Raw genomic sequence first — 23,896 nt, 5'->3', positions numbered from 1 at the left:
AAATTATTAACAAAGTTGGGAAATATAAATACTTAAATAGATTTCTCTCTAAAAGAGACTTTTAACAGAATTCACTAATTTTGGATGTATACATCTATATCACAGATGGTCTTAAACAGGTCTGCTGGTACTCCAGTGTGGAATGGGTATGCCAAATCGAGGTTAGGTCCTGAGCTCAAAGAACAAGATTCCTGAGTAAAGTCTGAATTAATAGCATTTCCATGTTATTGGTAAATATATTAGGTACATATATGCAGCACAGAAAGGTCATTTTAAAAAGTGGAAAACCACCTCTATGTATTTACACACTATAGAATGTAGGTAATTTTCAAAACCTACTCAATAAGGTTTATGAGATGACAAATCTTTCTGGCAAATGCTCTCTTCAAAGAACATTTGAGAAATGTAACATAGATGTCAACTTCAACATTACCATAAAGACACATGGTATTACACATACCAGTCATAGGAATAACACTCACTGAAATTAACATTCAATGAAACTGAGTAACACTCAATGAAAATGCCACAAATCAGTCTGCACAGTCTAGCCTGTTCCTCGCTCACATCCAACTCTTAATTCTGATTTTGCAGATGCACCCAGCAGTGGGAGAGATTCTGTGAGAGGAAGAGCTCGGTAAGTACTCAGAAAATGTTTGTCTATTGATTCTGAGAACCATCAATACACCCCACAGTGTATCCAGTTAAAATCACCGTCCAAATTATATGTGTACATGTCTACCTTCAGATGGAGAGAAGTGAGGGAAGTACTGTCAGAAAAGAAAGCATGCGATAGCAAACTTAATATGACCCACCAGGAAAAAGCTAAATAGCAAATGACCAGACTAAAAGGACCAGAACAATATCAACTAAAAAGGTCTACATATCGAAAAACACAGCATTCTGGACTGTCAGCTTTGTGGTGAATCATCTCAGGGATTTCAGTAGCTCCTGAAAGCATCATTATAATCCCAGATAATATGAAAATTACTGACAAACTAATTCTAAATAATCAGAAAACTTTAAACTTTATTGAATAGAAATCATTAACAAAGTAGGGAGGGGCTGGGGATGTGGCTCAAGCAGTAGTGCGCTTGCCTGGCATGCGCACGGTGCTGGGTTCGATCCTCAGCACCACATACAAATAAAGATGTTGTGTCTGCCAAAAACTAAAAACTAAATATTAAAAAATTCTCTCTCTTTCTCTCTCTCTCTCAAAAAAAAAACAAAGTAGGGTAATATAAATACTTTAATAGATTTCTCTCTAAAAGAGATTCTTAACAGGATTCACTAATTTTGAATGTGTACATTTATAGCAACAATGGATGAAAAGCAACATGGTTTAGTGAAAAAATGGAATATGAGTTCGAAGTCAGACGGACCCAGATTCTAGTGCTCAGAGGTCTGTCAGCCTTTGTTGTAGGGAACATAACTCAAATCAGCTTTCTAAGAGAGTGTGCAGAGTCTAAGAAGAGGTTGTGCTGGGACAGAACACTGCAGGGATGATAGAGGAGGTGGAGGAGCTTTCAACCCAGACACACGAGTAGTGAGAGACATAAAGGAGAATCTCAGGAATGTAAAGTCACAAAGCCATGATAGTGTTTCCAGAGGAAGAGAGAGTCCACTGTTGCAAACTGCTGAATAAAGCTAAGTCAACAACCAAGGAGAATTCACTGGGCACAGTTAAATGAAAGGTCATTATTATCCTGATTAGAAGTTGTCAAAACAAAGAAATAGGACTCTTTGAACAATTTCAGTCCTAAAGATTAGGCTGTAGCTCAGTGGTAGAGTGCTTGTGTAACAGGCACAGGCCCTGGGTTTGAGCCCAGCACCACAAAAAGAGAAAAGAAAAAAGATTTTCAGTTATAAAGACGAGAAAAAGAAAGTCAAGTTTACCTGAGGACAAAGGGGAGGTTGGCATGTGAGGGTTTTTGTTTGTTTGTTTTGTTTTTTTACATGTGTAAGAAAACCTTAAGTGTGCTTAAATGTTTGAGAGAATGAGCTAGAATAGAAAGGTTAAAGATAAAGAAAAGAAATGATGTACAATACATGGAGTAAGGCCTCTGCAGAAGGACACAAGAGCCACAGCACTGTGAAAGTAGTGGCTTAGGAGGAAAGAGGAAAAAAGGAAGCAAAGGAAAGCAAACCAGAAGCAAGAGCCCTAAGAAGATGCTGTTTGAAGATGTCTGTGGCCTCGGAGAAGCAGCGGGGAGGTCATATGCTAACAATGAAGAAGCTGCAAGGTCATAGAAGAGCAAAGTAGAGATGTTGAATGGTTGCCAAGCAGAATGCAAAAAGAGGAATACAAGCCCCTCTCCAGTCTCCTCTCTCAGCTCACATCCTCCACTGGAATGGGCCTAACCATGAGAAATGGTCAGGATGCACTCTGAATGGCTAGATCTAAAAAGTGGATTCTTTTTATTGCACTTTACAAAGTATCCTACAAATCTCAGTGCACCCAGATTTGAAAATGTAATAGATAAGCATTTCCATCAGCACATTCCAAAACATTAACTCTAGTAAACATGTGATATTAAAACATGGCAGTAAAAAATATACTATGTAATCAAGTTGAGAATCAAAATTAAAACAAAAAACAGAAGTAGAAAAAGTCCTAAGTCACTGCAGGTTTCTATTTAGAAATAAATTTCTAGTATTAAATGTTTCTTTTCAATTTGTTTTGGGTCAAGAGGTTATTAGCACTATAAGAAAAAGTTAATAGAAGAGTATGGTCTAGGACACAGATGTGTTATTATATTTTGTGTGAATTTCTATTATTGGGAAATTATCAGTTCTTTAAAAACAACCACCCTAGTTCGTTAAGGAATAGCCAATTACATCAAAATCTATCTCCTATTGTATTTTTATATTCTAATAAGTAGTATTTGAGAGAGAACAGCACTAGTTATAATATAAGCTGTACATCTATATGTACACCTGCTGAAGAAAAAGACATAAAGGATATAGAGGTTTTTATCCAACTAATTCATATAGTTTATTTCCAGATTTGTTTTAAATATTACATGTACTCACTTTTTCCTCTTACTTAAGCCTTAAATCTTAACTGAAATCTGTGACTAAAAGCAGATAAGCAGAATTAATACATAAGGACAGAAATATCTACTTAAAATTAATCTTTTCAGGATAATTACAATTGCCCAAAACACACATGAACAATAATAAGCAAAGGAACATGAATTAAAAAAGCGAAAAGTTATTTGTGAACTTTGGAAAATTTAAAGCTGGCAAGGATTAAAATTGTTGACAAGTATAGATGGGGGAGAGGTAGGAAATGGAAATATATGGGATTGCTGCTAATAGTCCAAACTAAAACCCCATCTCCCAGCTTCAACTGCAGCCAATCATTGTGGACACTTAACTCAGTTTCAAGCCAAGAGGATACAATAAGCAAGAGTTGTATAAGACTTTTGGAAGGAACAAGACTTTTTTCCTGCCATCTAAGAAGAGAGTGTAAATAACTTCAGAGACTATCTAAGACAATGAAGTGTCCTTGGTAAGACAGCAGACATCAGGTGTTTGGGAACCAAAAGATGAAAGTAGCCTGGGTCTCCAAGAAATTTGTGTGGCTGCCACAACACCCTGGAACTACCTCCCCTCTGAACTTCATATAAGAGAATAAATACTTGAGCAATTAAACTTCTACCTAAATCTTTGCTGCATCCTAATCAAAAGCAATTCATAATTGATAAAAGATGAAATTAGGCCTAACAGATAGATAAAGTGTTTGAAGATAAATACTGTAGTCCCCCTTGGGTTAGTCAGCTTTTTCACTGCTGTGACTAAAGGATCTGACCAGCACAACTGTAGGGGAGGAAAAGTTTATTTGAGGACTCACGGTTTCAGAGGTCTTAGTCCAGAAGAAGACTAGCTCCATTCCTCAGGGCTCGAGGTGGGGAAGAAGATTGTGGTAGAATAGTGTGGCAAAGGGAAACATCGTGATCATGAAACAGAGATCCAGCTCCATATACAAAATATAGCCACACCCCCAATTAATCACTTCCTCCAGCCACACCCCACCTGCCTCTAGTTAACAATCCCATCAGGGATTAATTCACTGATTGGGTTAAGACTCTCACCATCCGGGCTGGGGATGTGGCTCAAGCGGTAGCGCGCTCGCCTGGCATGCGTGCAGCCCGGGTTCGATCCTCAGCACCACATACAAAGGAAGATACTGTGTCCGCCGGAAAAAAAAAAAAAAAAAAAACTAAAAAAAAAAAGACTCTCACCATCCAATCATTTCTCCTCTGAACCTTGTTGCACTGTCTCACATGTGAGCTTTTGGGGGAATACCTCACATCCAAACTGTAATAATTCTCTAATCAGTTGTCTTATTTTCTTCAGTTTCTATTACCTGGAGTCAACTGTGGTACAAAAATACTAAAAGGAGAAGTCCAGAAAAAACAATTCTTAAGTTATAAATTGCACCCCATTCTGAGTAGGGTAATAAAATCTTATGCTGTCCCACGCTGTACTGCCTGGAATGTGGATCATCCTTTTTTCCAGCATATTCATACCATATATGCCACCTTCTCCTAGTCACTTAGCAGCCATTTCAGTCATCATTTCAGTCAACTCTTGCTATACTGAAGTACTTGTGTTCAGGGAGCCTTTAGCCCTAATACTATACTGCAATGCCTACATCTCATCTCATCTCATAGGTGTCTTTTCATCTCAAATCACCACAAAAAGAAGGGTGAATACAGCACAATGAGATATTTTAAGAGAAAGACAACATTCACACAATTTTTATTGCAGTATATTGTTATAATTGTGCTATTTCATTATTACTGCTATTAATCTCTTACTGGGCCTAATTTATAAATTAAAGGCAATCATAGTTGTGTATGTAGAGGAAAAAACATCATATGTATAGGGCTCAGTACCATCTATGACTTCGGGAATCCACTGCAGGTCTTGGAAGATATCCCCCATGAATAAAGGAGGCCTACTACAGAGCTGGAGAGAAAAAGTCACAAGAAGATATCCAAGAAATGCTGGCAAGTTCAATAAGTAGGTTAAGAAGATAAACATTATAGGTATCATTTAAACTTTTTTAAAGGGTCGGGGTAGCATGTGTGTTCATATAAAGAGAAAAAGGTCTTGAAAGTCACACTGCAGTACTGTCAGGATGATTTCCAGGGAGTGAGAGTATGGACAACTTCCATGTCCTTTACTATAATGTGGAATTTCTGTTCATTACAGTGAGTGGGTAGAACTTCTATAATTAGAACAAAACTTAGCTTTTACCTTACATATACACATCTAAACAAAAAATCTCTTCCTGGCTTTTGTGTATGTGTGCAGTACTGGGGATTAAAACCAGTGGTGCTCTGAGTTACATTACTAGTCCTTTTAATTTTTTAAAAGGAGAGACAGGTCTTGCTAAGTTGCCAAGGCTGGTCTTGAACTTGCAACACCTGTCTCAGCCTCTCCTTAAGTCCCTGGGATAACAGGAATGTGCCACCATACCTGGCCTCATTCTGGCTTTAATTTGTGGTTTCATTAAAAGATTTTGGTTAAATTACTTGTTATGATGTCTCCTTTTAGTATACAAATATATTTAAGATAGTTAAAATCTATTTGATTCTTTAATATCTAATTATAAAAATAGTATCTTGTTACTAAAATGGACAATGTCTTATTGCAATCTGAGAGTGAATCCTTAAAGATAAATATGAAACTATATTCATTCCATGTGTAAGAAGAATGAAATTATGGCATTTGCCAGGAAATGGATAGAACTGGAGACTATCATGCTAAGTGAAATATGCTAATCCCAAAAAACCAAAGGCCTAATGTTCTCTCTCATTTGCAGATGCTAACACACAATAAAGGGTAGGGGAGGGAAGAACAGAAGTACTTTGGATTAGATACAAGCGAATGAAGGGAAGTGGGGGGATGGGAATAGGAAAGACAGTACAATGAATTGGACATAACTTTCCTATGTTCATATATGAATATACCACCAGTGTAACTCCACATCATGTATAAAACCACAAGAATGAGAAGCTATGCTCTATGTATGTATAATATATCAAAATACACTCTACTGTCATGTTTAACTAAAAAGAACAAATAAAAAGTTTTTCAAAAACAGAATATTAGGAGTAAAAACAGATTTAGTACACTTATTCATAATCCTACATCCTCAAAGTCCACAAAGATTAGGATAAAAAATGAGATTTCCACCAACATATTAAAATAAATTTTCATAAAAAACCTGCCTGAAGTGATTCATGTATTGAGCAGCAAAACAGTACAGAATAGTAGTACTACTCTTTCTATAAGAAAAACATATTAGTAAAATAAAAATTTTTAAAGTGCATTAATCTACTATGTGAAAATAACTATTAATCTAATTATAATATTCCAAACGAATATAAAAAGTTCATGCAGATTGGCATCTACCTAGATTTATAAATGATATAAGGACAAGCAATCTTAGCCATGTTTTCTCCTAAATTCACCCTCTAATCTAGTGACTTGTAACTAAGAACAATGATCTACAAAACATGCTGTCTTACCAGATCCCCACCTTGTTTTTTTCCAAAGGGAAGAACTAGGACACCCCCTGCACTTTTTCTTTCTTTTTTTTTTTTTTTTGGTACTATGGATTGAACCCAGGAGTGGTTTACCACGGAGCCACAATCCTAGCCCTTTTTTTTTTTTTTTAATTCTGAGACAGTGTTACTTAGGGCCTCACTAAGTTGCTGTGGTGGACCTCAAACTTGCAATCCTCCTGTCTCAGCCTCCCAAATTACTGGGGTTACAGGCATGCACCACAACACTGGTTTAGGACTTCTTTTAGGCAAGAACATATACCTACCTTCCCACTGGCCTGTTAGCACCAAACTCCTGTCAATTACCACATCGATTTCTGAAGCTCCATCTTCCACAGCTAATCGGATCTCTTCTAATCGTGTCTTTAAATGAGTCTGCCCAGCTGGAAAGCCAGTGGCCACTAATAGTAATTAAGAAGAAAGGAAGGAAAAAGAGAGGGAAGAAAAACAAATTTCAGTTGGTAAGAGGCTCAACAAAAAGTTTCATGTCCCCCCAAATAATAATCAGCATTAAGAAAACAAAGTATAAATGACACTTAAGAACATCCTGTATTATACATAAGGACGAAGAAATAACATTATTTCATGTTGTATTGGTGTCAGGACAAATATTAACATCATATTCTCTAACAGACCTAAAATTAGGCTGTTGCAGAGATGCATATGACGGGGCACACTAAGTAACAAGCAATTGAGAAAATATGTTATCATTGTGCACCAGGCATGGTGCACAACTGAGAGTGAAACCTTAAAGATAAATCCCAGCAACCCAGGCTGAGGCAGAAGGAACAAAAGTTCAAGGTCAGCCTAGCAACTTTGCAAGAAGACCCTCTCAAAGTAAAGGGCTGCTCCAGAGGTCATGGTGGATACCTGTAACCCCAGTGGCTCAGGAGGCTGAGACAGGAGGATTGAGAGTTCAAAGCCAGCCTTAGCACTAAGCAACTCAGTGAGACTTTATCTTAAAAAATGGGGATGTGGCTCAGTGGCTGAGTGCCCTTGAGTTCAATCCTAGTACCCCCACCAAAAAAAAAGTAAAAGAGCTGGGACTGTGGCTATGACCCAGTGGGAAAACCCCCGAGTTTAACATTAGTACAAAAGGAAAGAAAGAAGAGAGAAGGAAAACATGTTATCACACTGATCATCATAACATAGTAGGTGTAGCCTTATTTTAACCAACACTAGTTAATTCTGGATCCTACTCTGGATCAAATTGTCTATCTCTATTTACTCTTGATTTACTCACTTACAAATGAGCATCTTTAGCTGTAATAACCAGATTGTAACACAGGTTCCTCCCACTGAAAGGAAAAAGAGGCAGGGAGGGAGGGAGGAAATAGCCAAACGAGAAAAAAGGAAAAAGGGATACAGGAGAGAAAAATACCTAACCAGTCCACAGAACTGGGGCAGGACAGAGCTGGCAAGAGGAGGGTCAAGAACGAGTAAGAGGAAAATAAAAATACATCTATACTTTTGAAAAGTTTTTAACCTTTTTTATATGCTCATCATTTACTCCGTCCCTGTTTATAAAGATGACCTATTGTCATCCCTTGGTGTTATTAAATTCCTTGGGTCAGCTACCTTACAGGGAAGCACATCTCCCTGTCGAATAAAGGAAAAAATTGGACTGAGGTTGATGAAAAAATAAGGCCTATAAAGGTATAGCTTCCAAATACTTTGGGAATCCTCATAAACACGTTGTACATAAATACAGTACACTGTGTTTCGTTTGATGCTTTTCTCCTAAAATAAATTAATGATCTTTATAGACTGCTAGGTTTTTGTTTTTTGGTACCAGAAACTGAACCCAGGGGTGCTTTACCATTGAGCTACATCCCCAGCCCTTTTTATTTTTTATTCTGAGAGGAGGACTCCCTAAGTTGCTAAGGGTCTTGCTAAATTGCTGAGACTAGCCTCTAACTTGCAGTTTATAGACTGCTTTTTTAAAGTACCAGGATATTTTTCTGATGTCTTTTAAAACTAGAATCTAATTTTATATCTGCCTATTCATCCATCCATCCCATGCAGTCAATTGTACAGACACACAGACACAGACACACATACACACACACTAAACTGAAGCTTTAAAGAATTTCCTCTTCCAGGTACCTGCTTAATCCTGCTAAGTCTGCCTTAAATCAGTTAATTCCTGCATGTGCCCTCTTTTCTGTATCCTCTGGGTTTCGGAAGGTTCTCATCCTCTCCCACATTGACTGCGGTGAGTCTCTCTAACTTCATTTTGGCCCTTTCTAGCTTACCCCTACCACAGCTAACTCACTACACCATGAAGCTAAGCATGCCACTCCTCTGCTTAAAACTTTTCATGGCCATCCCATCATCAGAGTGTAGCTGCCATCCCATCATTAGAGTGTAGCCGCAACAAGGCCCAGTTTATAAGCCCAGTGCTGCCTGACCCTGAATTGCCCCTACCGCTTCCACTCCCACAGCACCTTCTTTGTCCTACTTTTGGACCCAACATTGCAAACCCCTTTCAGTCCTCTGATGACGCTTTTGTGACTTTATACATATGAGTTCTCTAAGTGTCATTCTCTACCTTATCAACACTGTTGTCTCCTCCACACCCTTTGAGACCCAATGAAATTACATCACTGTGATGATGCATACAGCTAAGTGTCACTGACTTTCACAAAATAAATAATTCACTTCTCGGAGTTACAACAGTACCTTCTACATGTTTACTTCTATATTTTCCATATATATATAACAGAATACATATACATACATTTGTATTTATAAAATTGTATTGCACATTATGATTTTTTTGACCTGACCACAACTTAGTTTTCTTAAGCATGGTGATGTAGGTCCTTATTTGTAGACCTTAATGTCTGCTCTTTAATAAATAACTAAAAATACTAAAATCATGAATCAATAAAACTAATTATATATATGAAATTAATTTAAATTAATATAAATTAAGATCATATATAATACTCCGCGGCATCAACATTATAGAAGTGGAAACATGTTGAAAAATAACAACAAAAGCCGCAACAAATCTTACCTGATGCCACAGGGATATCACAGCCTGCAGCCTTCAGTGCTTTTACAGCATCACATACCCGAGCAGGATAAACACAAATGGCAGCTGTAGTAATGCCTTTGAAGAAAGAAATCATAGCAGCCTTCTTTATATGAAGTTCAACTCACACAATATGCTAATATATTTATACTACAACATTGGCAGAAAACAAAATGAGAAAAAAAAAACTATACTCCAATGATGCTGCAACAAACTTAAAAGATTTTTACTTTCTGCAGTCCCTTCTAGTTCTTGAAAACATGGATCATGTTCTGATTATAGTCATAGAAATAATTTTGATACACTGTTCTTTAAGGTTAACATAACATCATTTTTTAAATTCTTAAACAGTAGACTTGTTCATCATGACTCAATTAAAATATTTTATTTTGTGTAGATAAAAAAAATGCAGGTTTGCACAGCATTGAAACAGGAGAGTTAATGAAGAAAAGAATAAGTGAAATAAATATATGGAGTGGAACAGCAAAATGACATTTAACTAAAATCACTCCTTCTTTTGCAAGAAATAATAAAATCTAAACCTGGAGCCTTCATCTTAAGGTATAAGCTCTGAAATTTTAAAAATAAATAATTAAAATGATCAAATAGCCACTATTAAAACAAGCAGTGTCTATACCTCAAAGATGTTCCTTTTAAGTGCTATTAATAAGATGGAGTCTGGTGGGGTTGTTTGCTTTGTTTTGTTTTGGTACTGAGAACTGAACCTTCTGCATGCTAACCATGAGCTCTACCAAGAGCTCTCCCAGCCCCAATGAGGTAGAATTTCTATTATCAACTCAAAAGAAATATAATAAATACTTTTTAAAAACTACAGAGATATTTAGGTCTATAAATTATCTGCACATTATCTGTGATATCTGCATTGGGCTATCTCTCTAGCACTGAGGCATGCCAAAGCCATAAAGGATAACCCACGAAGAGGAGAGCTGGCTCCTAAAACCAGCCCAGCACGTAATAAGACATAGTGTCTTGGAAATGCCTTGGATCCTTCCAGGTCTTAGTTTCTTCACTTAGAAAATAAGGGGACCAACTTTCAAGTCTCTTCCATTACTAAAATGTTAAAATTCTAAACTAACGGCAACTGCGGAAAGGTCTTTCTCTCATGTACACTAAAGAAGTGAGAATGACTTTTTCTGAAAGATCTAACCTAAAATACAAGCATGCAATATTTCCCATTTGCATTTTATTCTCAAAAGTATTTCACTGACTCACAGAAAATACTTTTATGTATGAGATGTCATTATTAAATAATGAGACTGACTTTTTCATATGTGGCTAGGGAATCAGAATTAGTATTTTAGAGTCACTAGATAGAACATTTCTGAACTTAAGAATTGAGAAAAAATATAAGAAAACTTTCAACCAGAAATTTCAATCTGTGGACAGAAAGAAGTGACCTAAAAACAGGATTCAGATTGTCTTCTTGCCATTTTTAAAAGAACATTTCAATTATTTGTCCATACATATGATCAGAGCTCCCATCATGGATTTCACAACTACCATCTTGTTAGCAGGTGAATCTTAAGTCCTCTTAGATCTCATAATTGGTATCACAAGCAGGTAAACACCAGATATATTATCTACAACATTACCTTTATCATGCATATTCAAAGCTTTTAAGAGATCTTCCCGGATTGGATATTTGGCTTTATAACAGAGCCTTTGAATGTTGGAAAATGTATCATCACCTGAAAGTGTAGTAAGATCTATAAAGGTAACAGCTTTCAGGAGCCAAGCAGCCTAGTAGAAAGAAAAGGCAAAGCAAATTAAAATTAATCTCCAATTTGTACTCATTTGACAAACACAGATACTAATACCTGATGTCTACACTATTCTAAAGCATATGATGATAAATGTGTAAACGAGATTCACTGACAAGATGAACATTACTCAGAATAAAGTGAAAAGGAAGAAGAACCTTAATATTTTTTCTCCTATTGATATCCCAAACAGAAACCCCCAGTAGACGAAGTCTCCACACTTCTGACTTTTCCATCTCATCCACAAGGAATCTGTGATGGCTACCCTGATGTAGGAGATCTCAGGAAGAAAGTTTCTATTTCAATTTTCCTTTCCACTCTAGGATTAGAAATGAGACACTGTTTTTTAAAATCTGTCAGTTCCATGTTGTTTTTTTCCAATTTAAGCCATTTCCTTTTTAAAAACAATATTCCTGTTTCACAATTCATTCTGATGAACTTCCTTTTATCTTTTCAATCAGAATATTTCCAAAGATGAGCAAAATGTGGAATATTACTCTAAAGGATTCAATCACAATATTTCAAGTCCCTTGTGAAATGAACTCTGAATTCCTTTTAGAACTGCATAGCACGTCTTTGGTTGGTAAACACTGAAGAATATGCTGACCATTAAGTACTCTGCAAAACATCACCTTTGGAATTTTGAAAAGTGATTTATGAAAAGTAATAGTAAGATAAGCATGATGGTCAAAGAAGGTCAACTCTTACCCCTCAGGGCCTCAACAGTGGACACACCGGGTTTAGACATTATGGTTTTAAAATTAAACCAGAAGACAACCAAAGAAGGCACATCTAAGAAACTGAATAAATTCGTTGAGAAAATATGCCATTTAATTCACTCATGAATAAAGATGCCTCAAATTCATTTGCGGTTTTGCCACTCAAGAGTGATAAGATTTTTAACTTGTTTGGATAAATGTGTTATCTTTCTCCAACCCATCATCATCATATATGAATTATTAAAATAAGTCTTGGACAGCTGCAATCTTTTAAGTTTAGATGCATCTTGAGCGAAATTCAATATTGTAGCCTTGAGGGAAGAGACCATGCATTGTGAAACACAGGGACAGAATGCTCAAGAAGAACCTTACTTGCCACTCCTTTTTCACGGTTCTTCGAGCCTGAATTTGTTGTGCCCGCCTCAGAACTGCTGGCTGATTCACCTGTACTTTGGAAATCCAGCTGAGGTCTAAAGGGGAGAGAACAACAGTTTTGAAACTGAAAAGTTTTATTAATATAGTCACCTATAGACACAGGGCTCTGGAAAGGATACATTCACCATTTGATGTAAACACTCTTTAAAAACTTCTGCTTTTTTCCTTACAACAACAAATATATAACCTTGTTGAAGGAAGCTCAGCCATCACAAGGCATACTTCACGTAAAATCAAGTACATATGGAATTAGAGGAACTAGTATTGATTTACTGCATAGATTATAATGACCATGGTGGAGGGGGTGGGATTGGGTTCCCCGTCGTACATGCCTCACTTCTGACAGCAAAAATTTATTTGTAAGTGTCTAGTCCAAGGGAGCAAACAAGATTAATAAATACTTAAGTGAATTAATGCTGGGGCTTAAAGCAATGCTTGGTTATACCCCCTTCCTGACAAGATTAATATCTACTAGATACCGATATGATACATCCCATCAAAGGAGTATTTTTCAAAATGTATCAGAGATAACAACAATGATATAACAGAAGTTTAAAAGGGGAAATAAAAAAATTACTAAAAGTTCCAGAAGATATCTGTGTTGCTTCTGTTCTCAAGTGATTTCTCCTACTTTGATTTGTTCTCTTTGCTTCCAAATGACTCATGTCTTAGCCCTGGGGAAGACAAGGCTCTCTCAGACAAAGCTAACATTTAATTGTGCCTCTACCACAGAACTTGTATTTCATTCACCAAGGACCCATGGTGAAACTGTTTCTTGTACTTACTGTATTGTGAGTCATTACCTTATTTGCCTTTGAGAGTCTAACAACAGTGTCATGCATTGTATTTCAATGTCTTCCACTGATATTCATAACAGGTAGCCCCACAGTAAATTGGGCATGTGTCTGTTTACCTTCGTAAATAACATCATTTCTATATCCCTGTAGGAACTCCATGTTTTTGAAGAATGATCCCAGAAGAAAATTCTTCTACTATGGAAAAGGTTATTCATTAGGAAACACATCTCAATTACACAGCTCTATAACATGACAAAGAAAACTGCCAATTGCATACTGTACTATGCAACAACACAAATAATAATAAAGTATTTGCATCTACCACAAAAGCTGGGTACAGTGGTGCATGCCTGTTATCCCAGCAATTCGGGAGGCTGAGACAGGAAGATTACAATTTCAAGGCCAGCCTCAGCAATTTAGCAAGGCCCTAAGCAACTTAGTGATATTCTGTTTTAAAATGAAAAACAAAAAGGGCCAGGGATATAACTCAGTGGTAAATCACCCCTGAGTTTATTTTTTAAAAAAAACAACAACAACAACAAAAAACCTTTACCATAAAGATTAGATCACCAGAAAACCAATATTTATAAAAGACTTCTCCCATTTCCATTTGCCTCTTCTTAAGTATCAATATTAATCATGCAAAAATTCTCAAAGATTAATGATATTCCACTTAAATATTACTACAGAAGGAATAGTTTGTGTGCTTTCCCTTTTTTCCTAGTTAAATTATTTTGTTAGCTGAAATAATTTAATAAAACAGATTTTTAACATTTCAATCCATCTGCTTCTGCTCCTCAAAGATACTGTACGTCTTCCTGCTTGTTTCTTGAGCCAACTTCAGAGAGAAAGCAAAAGCTAGGGTCAGGCCAACTTCTGCCTCTTCTTTCCCACCAAAGACTGAGCTGGCTCTAGGCAGAGTCCAAGGGAATAAGACCAGACAGTCACACTGGGCTCATCCCAATTTATCTAAGGCCTAGAAGAACCTCCCTCTTCTCAAACACAGGGGAGGATTTCTTTTATTTATTTTTTAACACTAACAATGGTGATTAGGTTCTGGATAAAGATCATTCCAGGCAGAGAGTAACAGTGAAGCAAAGTTATGTGACCTACAAGACTCACTGCCAAGTAACTACTGACAGTGGTCAAAAGAGGGAAGCGGATCACTCCTAGGCAGCTGGACTGGCTGTTCTTAATGAGTCCTGAGACACTTCCTCAAAGTTCTTCCCCTCCTCTTCCCTACTCCCCACACCCTACTAAAGCCCCCACTGGAAGCTCTTCTGTAGGCAAGAAGTCTCAGGCAAATCCAGGACACAGCTCATCTGGCTTGCTCCTCGTGGTCTCTTCTGCATCTGCCAGTATTGCCTAATGGCTGGCAGTTTCCTGACACAGCAAGTCATGTTCCATCTCTGAACCCTGTGTTCAGTTTGTTCCTTTTAACCAGATTGCCCTTCCTTACCTTGCAGGCAGATTAACTCCTACTCATACACTGAGGTTCAGTTCAAAAGTCACCTGCTCTGAGTCTTCCCTAAACGGCACAGGTTCAATATTCCTTTGCTGCTTTGTACTTCCATGCAAATTTACAGTCTGCTTTTAGCCCAATGCCATCACTTGAAATGGTACTGATGTAAAAAAATTGTTTACATCCCCAAAAGATTTTTAAAACTCCAAGAGAATACATGACTTGTGAATAGCATGGCATTCAATAAATAAGTAAGTTGAGTAGTTCCCAAAAATCATTTTTTTTTGGGGGGGAGGAAGCACCTGTGGTACTGGGGATTGAACCCAGTACTCTACCACAGAGCTATACCCCAGCCATTTTTCTTTATTTTTTGTTTTTTTTTATTTTTATTTTTTTGAGACAGGGTCTCATTAAATTGTCGCAGCTGGCCTTAAACTTGCTGAGAACCATTGCCAAGTAGGAATGACACATGGCAATTTCTTTGTCAGCCTTCCCAATGTTGCTTAGAGGAAGGACTCTCCATGTTGGACCCAGGTCATTTGCAGTGACATTGCATATAAGGTGACCTTGCTCAAGGACCAGGGCGGATCCAGGTTTAGGGTGTATCCTGCTGGGATTAGGGAGTATCCTGCTCCTTGAGTTTAGGGAGGTTCCAGGTTTAAGGTTATTCCTGCTGGGAATAGGGCGTATCACTGCCTCAGGCGCCTTGAGTTCCCACTGAGTTCTCATGGGATTCAGAGAGTATTTGTGGATTTTCCCCAAGAACGTGTTTTTTTTCGCCAGAACATGTTTGTAGAGGGCCGGTGTGAGATCGGGAATAAAGAATTGCTGTTTGAATCTACAAAGCTGTGAGTGGCTCATGATTTTGTGCCCAGCCAAACTGCGGCACCCTTGACCTGAGATTCCAGAAATTTTCTTAATTCTTGGCAATGTCTTTCTCCATTGATCCTGATTGGAAAAGAGTTTTGGACCTCTGTAAGATGGGACAAAAGTATGAAGGGGTTGCTTGGGATCATTTGCTTTAAGACGGATTTTTTTGTTACAATTCCCACCTAAAGTTATAGCCCACAAGGCCTCAGCCCACATTTCTCAGACACCACCTGCCAGAGGTCTCTGCAAACCATCTATTGGGGAATGTAATAAGATCACTTCCTTCACAGTATCAGCCTTGACTGCTAAAAATATCATTAGTGGTTATAAAATTATTCAACTTCATATTAAATCTGACCACAGAATTTGCCTCTGTGACCTCCCATGGCAATGAATTATATAAGTGACTATCTCATTTTATTAGCACTTAATTTGCTACTCTTTAATTTCATCAAATAACCCTTGTTCTCATCTTAGGGGGTCTAGGGAAAAGAAAGGACTGATTGGCCTTTGTTATGTCCTTCATAATTTTTAATATTTCATTCGAGTACCCTTTAGCATCTCCTTTCCAAGAGAAGTGATTCTAATGCACACAATTTCATCAGAACCACAGAATCTTCTTTCAGAGCCAAGAGGGGTTTCAAGTACACCTGCCTTTGGGAAGAACAGACATGAAACCATAATTGGAAGTCAATAAATACTCTTAAAACTTTCTGATAAAAAAAACTCCCACTGTTTCCCTTAATGTGTCATTTTGTTGACTTTCAGGCCCTTCGTCAGCTGTAAACTTGTTCTCAAATACTTGTTTCACGATTTCATCTTTTTTTTTTTCCTGTTCAAGACTCAGTAGAAACAAAGATAATTTTCCCAGCAAATCTACTTTCTAGCCTTGCCACCTTTTCCATTTGTGTTTCTTCAGATGTGAATGTGTTCTTCAAAATACTCCTAAAACACACAACATCAAAAGGATATGCATTTTGTATTTTGATTTTAACTCTGTTCCTTATATACAAAAATAAATTATGATAATTTATTAGATTTTTCTCCCAAAATGCATTGAGCAAATAAGGGAGATTAATTTTTCTACTTTCTCTTCTATATTTTTATATCCAACTGTACTACCCAAATCTTTTTCCCAGTGTTGTCTCTAAGCAGTCATTTCCAGGTATACACAGGTATACATTTTATTACCAGAAAATAATACTCAGTACCCTTCTTAATTGTATTCATTTGTCTATTATTTCTAAATTGTATTTGTTTTCAATTCAAATTTGCATCCTCCCAAGAAACCGTTATACCCTCCCATATATACAAATGCCTAGCGCAAAACTAGTTGATCAATAAATTCTGTGCCCCTTCCATCATGGTAAACTTATTTTTTATATCAAATATTGAAACTAAAGAAAAAAATCACTCGATTATGTCTAATCTTTCACCCGTAGGCTGACCAAAAAAAAAAAATACCTAAATGTCACTGCATGTTTGATCCAATCAGGCTCATTAGATGTTCAATTTATACAGTAAATGAACAGACAGACTTGCCCAGTTTCTAACCCATAAAGGCAGAGAACTAAAACTGTCCTGAGAGCCCCATTCCTACCAACAGGTGGGGTCTACAAACAATCTTCTTCTCAAAATCCAGCATCCAATAAACCCTGGATGAGTGTTCTAGGACATATATATACCTGCAGGGCATTCGCCAGCTCTCCTCACATTCTACTGATTAAGCCAGTCTGTGGAATCCAAACAGGTATCTATCTGCCTCTTCTAGAAACAAAGACACTGGCAACCTGACAGTACATACTGCCATAGCCCAGACGGCATTGCTATAATGCCACTTACCCCTAAACTCTAATTCCCATCTCACAGACTTTCACCTGCCCATTCTTTAGGGCATCAATCCAAGTCCAGGTTAATAATGAATTCAGCAACAAGCCAAAGACCAACTTGATCTCCCAATATTTCACCTCAGTACCAATATTATCTGTTTTCTGCTTCTAATTTTCTTCCATCTAGCTTTCATTCCCAGTGTGTCTTGCATCTACAAGCAAATGGGTTATAACACTTCATCATGTAACACTCCTTCATCACATTGGAAGATAGTTCAGGTTCACATTACCAGATATCCCCATTTTTGTACCCTGAATTACAGTAGAATCACATCATGATTACACGGTTTTACCACCTTCCTTTATCCTTCAAGTATCCTTGAGATATTAGCCAATTATCCTTGAGATATTAGTCAATTCCAACTATTGATGCTCTTTAGTAATCAATTTCCCATTTCTGCAAATTATACTTCTCAACTCATCGAGTACTGCCAGTAGGTTAATCTTGTCCCTAAAAGAACCTAGTCACTTATTCTGGCATCTAAATTTTTTCTATTTAGCACAATCTTTGGGCTGAACCCAAGGTCTCAATTATTCCCAGGATGCTCAGGATAGCCCCCTGAGTTTCCAGCAGCAGTTGGTGGATAGTCATGGAGCTAGACAGCCAGAGCTCCTTAGCAAAATGAAGCAGATTAAATCCAAATGCCCATGTGCAAGTACAACAACCTCTCCATTCAGCATTCTAGGATGCAAGCAACGTGCTAAATGATGTGAGAAAAGTTACAGCTCTCCCATGAAAAACCTTAAGGAGAAAACTGGGGAGAAAAGCCACAGACCTGGGAGTTGGAAAAATCAAAATAAAAAACAACATATAAGGGCAAAAATCAATGCTTGGAACCAGCAATTCCCAAATGGTTCCACAGGCTTTATTAGTTAGGAATCTTTCAGTTGAAAATAATGAAAACTGACTTGGGTGATTGGAACAAAAATGGAAGGATATTAAGGGCTCATAAATTGAGACAAGATTGGAAGACCAAGCTCAGAAAACAGATGGGAACCAAAGACAACAATGGAGAGCCAAAAACTAGAAGCACAATGCCAGCATTTAACAGGAATGGTCTGGCCAAGATGCCACAGCAGCTGCCACCTGACACCATCACTGCCATCTTCCTTCACTCACTCAGGGCCTCAAGTTCTGTAGGAACAAATCTGATGCCTGAACCCAGGGAGTGTGCTATGCATGACTGTGGGGTCAGGAAGGAAGAAGAACTTCTCCTTCCTCTGTCATGTCTCCAACTAACTCTGCAGACAAGAGGTTTTCCCAGCAATGATGGATTGGGATTTGGTTACTGAAGAACCAAAAAAACGTAAGTTTCTGTTACAAAGATCAATAAAACTTCCACCTTAAAAAAAAAAAAAAAAAGACTTGAAATTTCTTTAATCCACATTTCTCAAACTTTTCTGACTGAAAATAAACTTTTATCCATACTGGCTAGATAATAAGTCAGGTTCAGAAGAAAGACAGGTCACAGATGTAGACTTGTCCAATTGGATATGAAAACCCTTCATGGATAAATAAGAGTTTGAGACTGATCTTAAAGCCCTCCATCTCTGGAGACATTTCCGATTGTCACAGCTGGCAGTCTGGAGGGTCCTGGTTAATGGGTAGAGACCAAGGATGCTGCTAAACATTACAATGCATAATTCACTCTTCCTCAACAAAGAATCACCTCTTCCAAAAGTCAATAGTGCCAAGGTTGAAAAATCCCAACTGAAGTATGGTAGGATTCAGGAGAAACAAAGAGGAAGTGCTCCAGATTTGTGGAATATGGGGGTTTCAGGAGCAAGAGCAGATTGGCTGGCTTATTTGTACAGCAGCTTAAGAAATCTCAACCTGTGCTATTGCATCACTGGCCACTGGCCACACGTGCCTGTATGAGCTTCTAAAGTATAAATAATTCAAACTAAGATGTGTTTAAAGTGTAAAACACATAGATTTCTAAAATTTAGTACCCCCAAAGAATGTAAAATATAAGAGCATAATATTTCTTATTGAGCAGAAAAAACAAACACACTTAACTCTGGCTAGTCAGCAGTGTACACAACCGGTAAGAGGCAGACTACAGGAGATACCAGTCAGACGGCTTCACTATAGCCCAGGCAACAATAATGCCTCTCACCCACGCATTTTCACATTTCATGACCCATACTCAGCCACTAAGCTCTGCCACGAAGCCAGCCCAGCCAAAATGACAACATCAGAATGTCCCTATTACTACTCCCAAAGGATGACCAAAATGTCAGCACTGAGGACCTGCAGACAGAACCCAATTTTTATTTTGCTCCTATATGACACCAACACTACACCTGAGTGAGAGTCTGCTATAGCCCACCCACAGCCCTGCTTTCCCCCATAGATAGAGAGCCTGCAGGGCTGGACCACATTTTCCTTCCAGTTCATATTAAAGGTCCACAGGACTCCAGCATTCTTAGACCTAATGACTCCAAGCTTGCTTACAGAGACTACAGGGATCTTTGCCCAAAGTCAACAGCTTAAATTTAAGACACAAGAAAGAAAAGGGAGAGAAAGCCTCCCGAGAAGTTAGATAAATGCAATCCTAACTATGAATTTCATTTATTCATTTAACTAATATAAAAAAGTACCCACATTGGTGCTGGGCATGGCTGCAGGCTCTAGGGATTGAGTGATGAATGAAAAAACAAAATCCTTACTCTCACAGAGTTTCTTCTAATAAAAGATTATTAACATCTACTGAATACATATATATATATATATGTATTCAATACTATATATGGGCTACAGTGAAAAGTTACATAAGATAAGAGAATGGAGAATGCAGGGATGGTGAGGACAGGAAAAATCTGATAAAACTTTTGAGCAAAGGTCCAACTGAAATGGAAAGTGAAGAATAATATTGTCTAGGAAACCAGTCTTCTAGACAGAGAGAAGTACAAAGTCCCTAAGGTCATATCTGAAGCAAAATAGGGACACAGGTGTAGATGGAGGGCCTGAGCAAGGCCAGGTGAGGGGAGTGGTTCAGATACAGTCTAAGAGGTAGGCATGGATCAAATCATATGTGGTGTTTTCTACAAAATGAGGGTCATAACCCAGGAACATGTCATGAAATCAACTCTGCTAGTTGCAACCAGTATATTACAAGAAGAAACAAAGGAAAATAGAAAATATCAGGATGTGCTGCATGTGATACAGGTAAATCATCTACCATTATATGTGAGGAAGCAGGTACTCTGGGGCAACATAAAACGTACCACATACTGTGAGGCATGGCCAACAGAGTTTGAAAGGCCCTTGGGAAGGACTTTTTCAGCATGAAAAGATCATTGGATGTAGACAGGAAGAACTGTGAGTAGAGCACTGAAATGATCTAATTTATACTTCCAAAATATCCCTCTGGCTGCTGTGGAAAGGCTAACAAGAGGGCTCAGACAGGACAGGGAACAGATTGACCTCCAGCACTCCCTGTAGCAGTGGAGACAGGACAAAATCCTACCTGCCCGCTGCCTACAGCATTTCTCATCTTTAAAATCTGTACCCAAATAAGAAATACTCAATCTGGTGCTATTATTCCCATCTGGAGTATAAATAATCAAAGAAAAATATATATTCCCAAAGTGGCTATGATGTACACAAAGAACAAAATTCAAGGAAGAGCTTCCTCTACTTCCTACCCCTAATTACCCTCAGGTAAGTCTCTATATGGAAGAGTTCACAGGTTAGACTGTCACGGCTAATCTCTCTGTCTGCCTGCTTTCTTCCATGCTCCAGGAGAAAACTGGAGTGAAATTCAACAACTCTTACCAGTACACTCCATCTGCTGAGCTTTTGGTCCTCACTAAGGAAATGACACCCTCCTGGTTCACCCAAAATTTGCCCAGTTCATGTCCCTATCCCATCTGGCTTAGCATTTGTCTTGTGTATTCCATTTTTTCACATAAAGTCAACCAGGACGGATTTGGTAGACTCCACACTCTTCAGTAATAACAGCATATGAGAGGCCAGTACAGAGTTCTCACTTCACCAAATGGTCCATTCTGAAAGGAGACCAAACCGTGATTCTCTTCCCCACCTCCCTGAAAACAAAACCAACATTCTCAGTTTAAAGAGCATTCACTGATAACTAGGGATACTCAAAATATTTGCAGCTAGAGACAGCGAAGACTCTCCAGTCTTGAAGGATGCTAGGAGTATTCAACACTGCTAGGTCTCTGCAGCCATTTGATACACCATACAGTTGTGCCTTGTCCTGAGCCCAAGCATGCAAGAGACACAGGTATACAATGCCATATGTCAGGTAGGGTCTAATATTCCCACTGAAATTAGAAATATTTGACTCTTTGAAGAGTAAAAATCATTTTGTCAATGATTAGCACTGAATATATAATTATTTGATTTTGCAATGATAACATGGATACAAATTTTGTTAGGGTAGTACCATGATAAAAACAATATTCTTATTAAGAAATTTATGAAGAAGAAATGGACTTGAATACCATTGTGATAGACAATTTGTAATTTAACCAAGAGGCTCAGACAGGATAGGGAACAGATTGACCTGCAGCACTCCCTGTAGCAGTGGAGACAGGACAAAATCCTACCTGCCTGCTGCCTACAGCATTTCTCATCTTTAAAATCTGTACCCAAACAAATAAGAAAGATGGGATAGGGACATGAACTGGGCAAATTTTGGGTGAACCAGGAGGGTGTCATTTCCCTTGTGAGGACCAAAAGCTCAGCAGATGGACTGTACTGGGAAGAGTTGTTGAATTTCACTCCAGTTTTCTCCTGGAACATGGAAGTAAGCAGGCAGGCAGAGAGATTAGCCGTGACAGTCCAACCTGTGAACTCTTCCACAGAGACTTACCTGAGGGTAGTTAATAAACTTCCACAGTCTAACAAAGTACAAGCTATAGTGGTCAAACTTTAAATACTTTATATACATAGAATAAGTAAAACACCTAATTTTCTTGAGAAAGCTGATATTGAATTAAAATACAGAATATCCCTAGGGGATATTCTACGACCCCCACAGTGGATGCCTGAAACCATGAACAATAAGAATTCCTGTATATACATGTTCTTTTCTATGATAGAGTTTAATATATAAATTATTCAAAGAGATTGTCAAAAATAACAATAAAATGGAACAATTATAACAATACACTGTAATAAAAGTTATATGAATATGTTGCATTCTTTTGAGTCAAGACAAATAGTAATACTTTGGGACTACTGTTGACTGCAGTTAATCGAAATTAAAGAAAGGAAACAATGAATTAAAGAGATCACTGTAATTACTTCTTCATGACAAGAACTCCATTTGCTGGTCATCACCACTGACTGTCAGAAACGTTTGATCTTTGAAGAGGAAGAAATATTTAGTCAGTGAATCTAAGCTGATCTACATAGGTCCTAATCTAGTTTTTAAAGACCTTTGAATGTTGGCTTTGTATTTTTTCAAAATCAGAAAAAAACATTTTTTTAAGGCAGACAAGGGGTTATTTTATTCCATTTTTCTTCCCATACATCAAAATGTAATTATTTAGCACTCCACCAGTACAAATGTGTTAATCAAATTACACTGAAATTCACAGATAAAAAAAACTATATAATGAATATTAAAATACTGTATGTATAACTTAATTACATTTATTTTTAAAATTACAGTAAAACTGGAACATATCATAGTAATAAATGCCCATGTTTGTAAATTCAACTCAATTTTTTGACAAAGCTAATAGTTTAAGCTTTTCTAAATATCTTTAATTTGATGTTCATCAACTGTTTTTCTAAACTTTCCTCCAAAGATTTTGCTAGCATTGAAAATATTTTCTTGTCATAATAAAACTGCAGTCAACCAAGGACAGACTGTTCTACAGTGTAAACGGCAGCTTTTTATTTGTACTCATTTGTTTTTTTCTTTTTGCTATTGTTTAAATATGTTTGAATCTCTGAAAATAGCAGTTATTTTTTTTTTTATTCTGTTGGCCTTTTCCTTTAAACTTTTAGGGGAAGCATTATCAAAGATTTTTTAGAAACTAAGTAAATTACTTCTACCAGGTTCCTAGTACGAAGCACTTTCTTAAGTATTTCAAGGAACTAACCTGCCAGGTTGGGACTACTCAGCATCCACAAATCAAAGCTGCTCAAGAAATGTATATCTTGTCTTGAATCAAGGAGTCAAAGAAAGGAAGTTGAAAAATCAATAGGCAAAACATCATGTAGCACACCATATAGGTATAATATGCAGCTTTTATATTATAACAAAGAAAAAAATAAGAGAATGAGGGCAAGACCACCAAAAAAAAAAAAGTCTAAAAAAGAGGCACTTAAATATCCAAT

At 37.5% G+C, this 23,896-nt stretch overlaps 1 protein-coding gene across 3 annotated transcripts in view; it reads right to left on the bottom strand.

Moving 5' to 3' along the window:
• The window catches only part of Dera (deoxyribose-phosphate aldolase), a 112,999-nt gene that overhangs the window by 65,937 nt on the left and 23,166 nt on the right, over positions 1-23,896 (bottom strand). The window contains exons 2-6 of one of the 3 annotated variants that reach the window (XM_076852703.1): positions 13,470-13,548; positions 12,494-12,591; positions 11,235-11,382; positions 9,604-9,699; positions 6,848-6,982 (exon numbers count right to left, since the gene is read on the bottom strand). In XM_076852703.1, the coding sequence (XP_076708818.1) occupies positions 6,848-6,982; positions 9,604-9,699; positions 11,235-11,382; positions 12,494-12,591; positions 13,470-13,512 (520 nt within the window). In that variant the 5' untranslated portion in view covers positions 13,513-13,548. The remainder of the gene's footprint in view (positions 1-6,847; positions 6,983-9,603; positions 9,700-11,234; positions 11,383-12,493; positions 12,592-13,469; positions 13,549-23,896) is intronic. The other 2 variants (XM_076852704.1, XM_076852705.1) reach the window with 2 other exon arrangements.

Source organism: Callospermophilus lateralis, chromosome 4 (assembly GCF_048772815.1).
Source record: "Callospermophilus lateralis isolate mCalLat2 chromosome 4, mCalLat2.hap1, whole genome shotgun sequence".
In the NCBI taxonomy this organism is placed as follows: Eukaryota; Metazoa; Chordata; class Mammalia; order Rodentia; family Sciuridae; genus Callospermophilus; species Callospermophilus lateralis.
The sequence above is the reverse complement of the archived record's forward strand: the minus strand, read 5'-3'. Positions and strand labels throughout refer to the sequence as shown.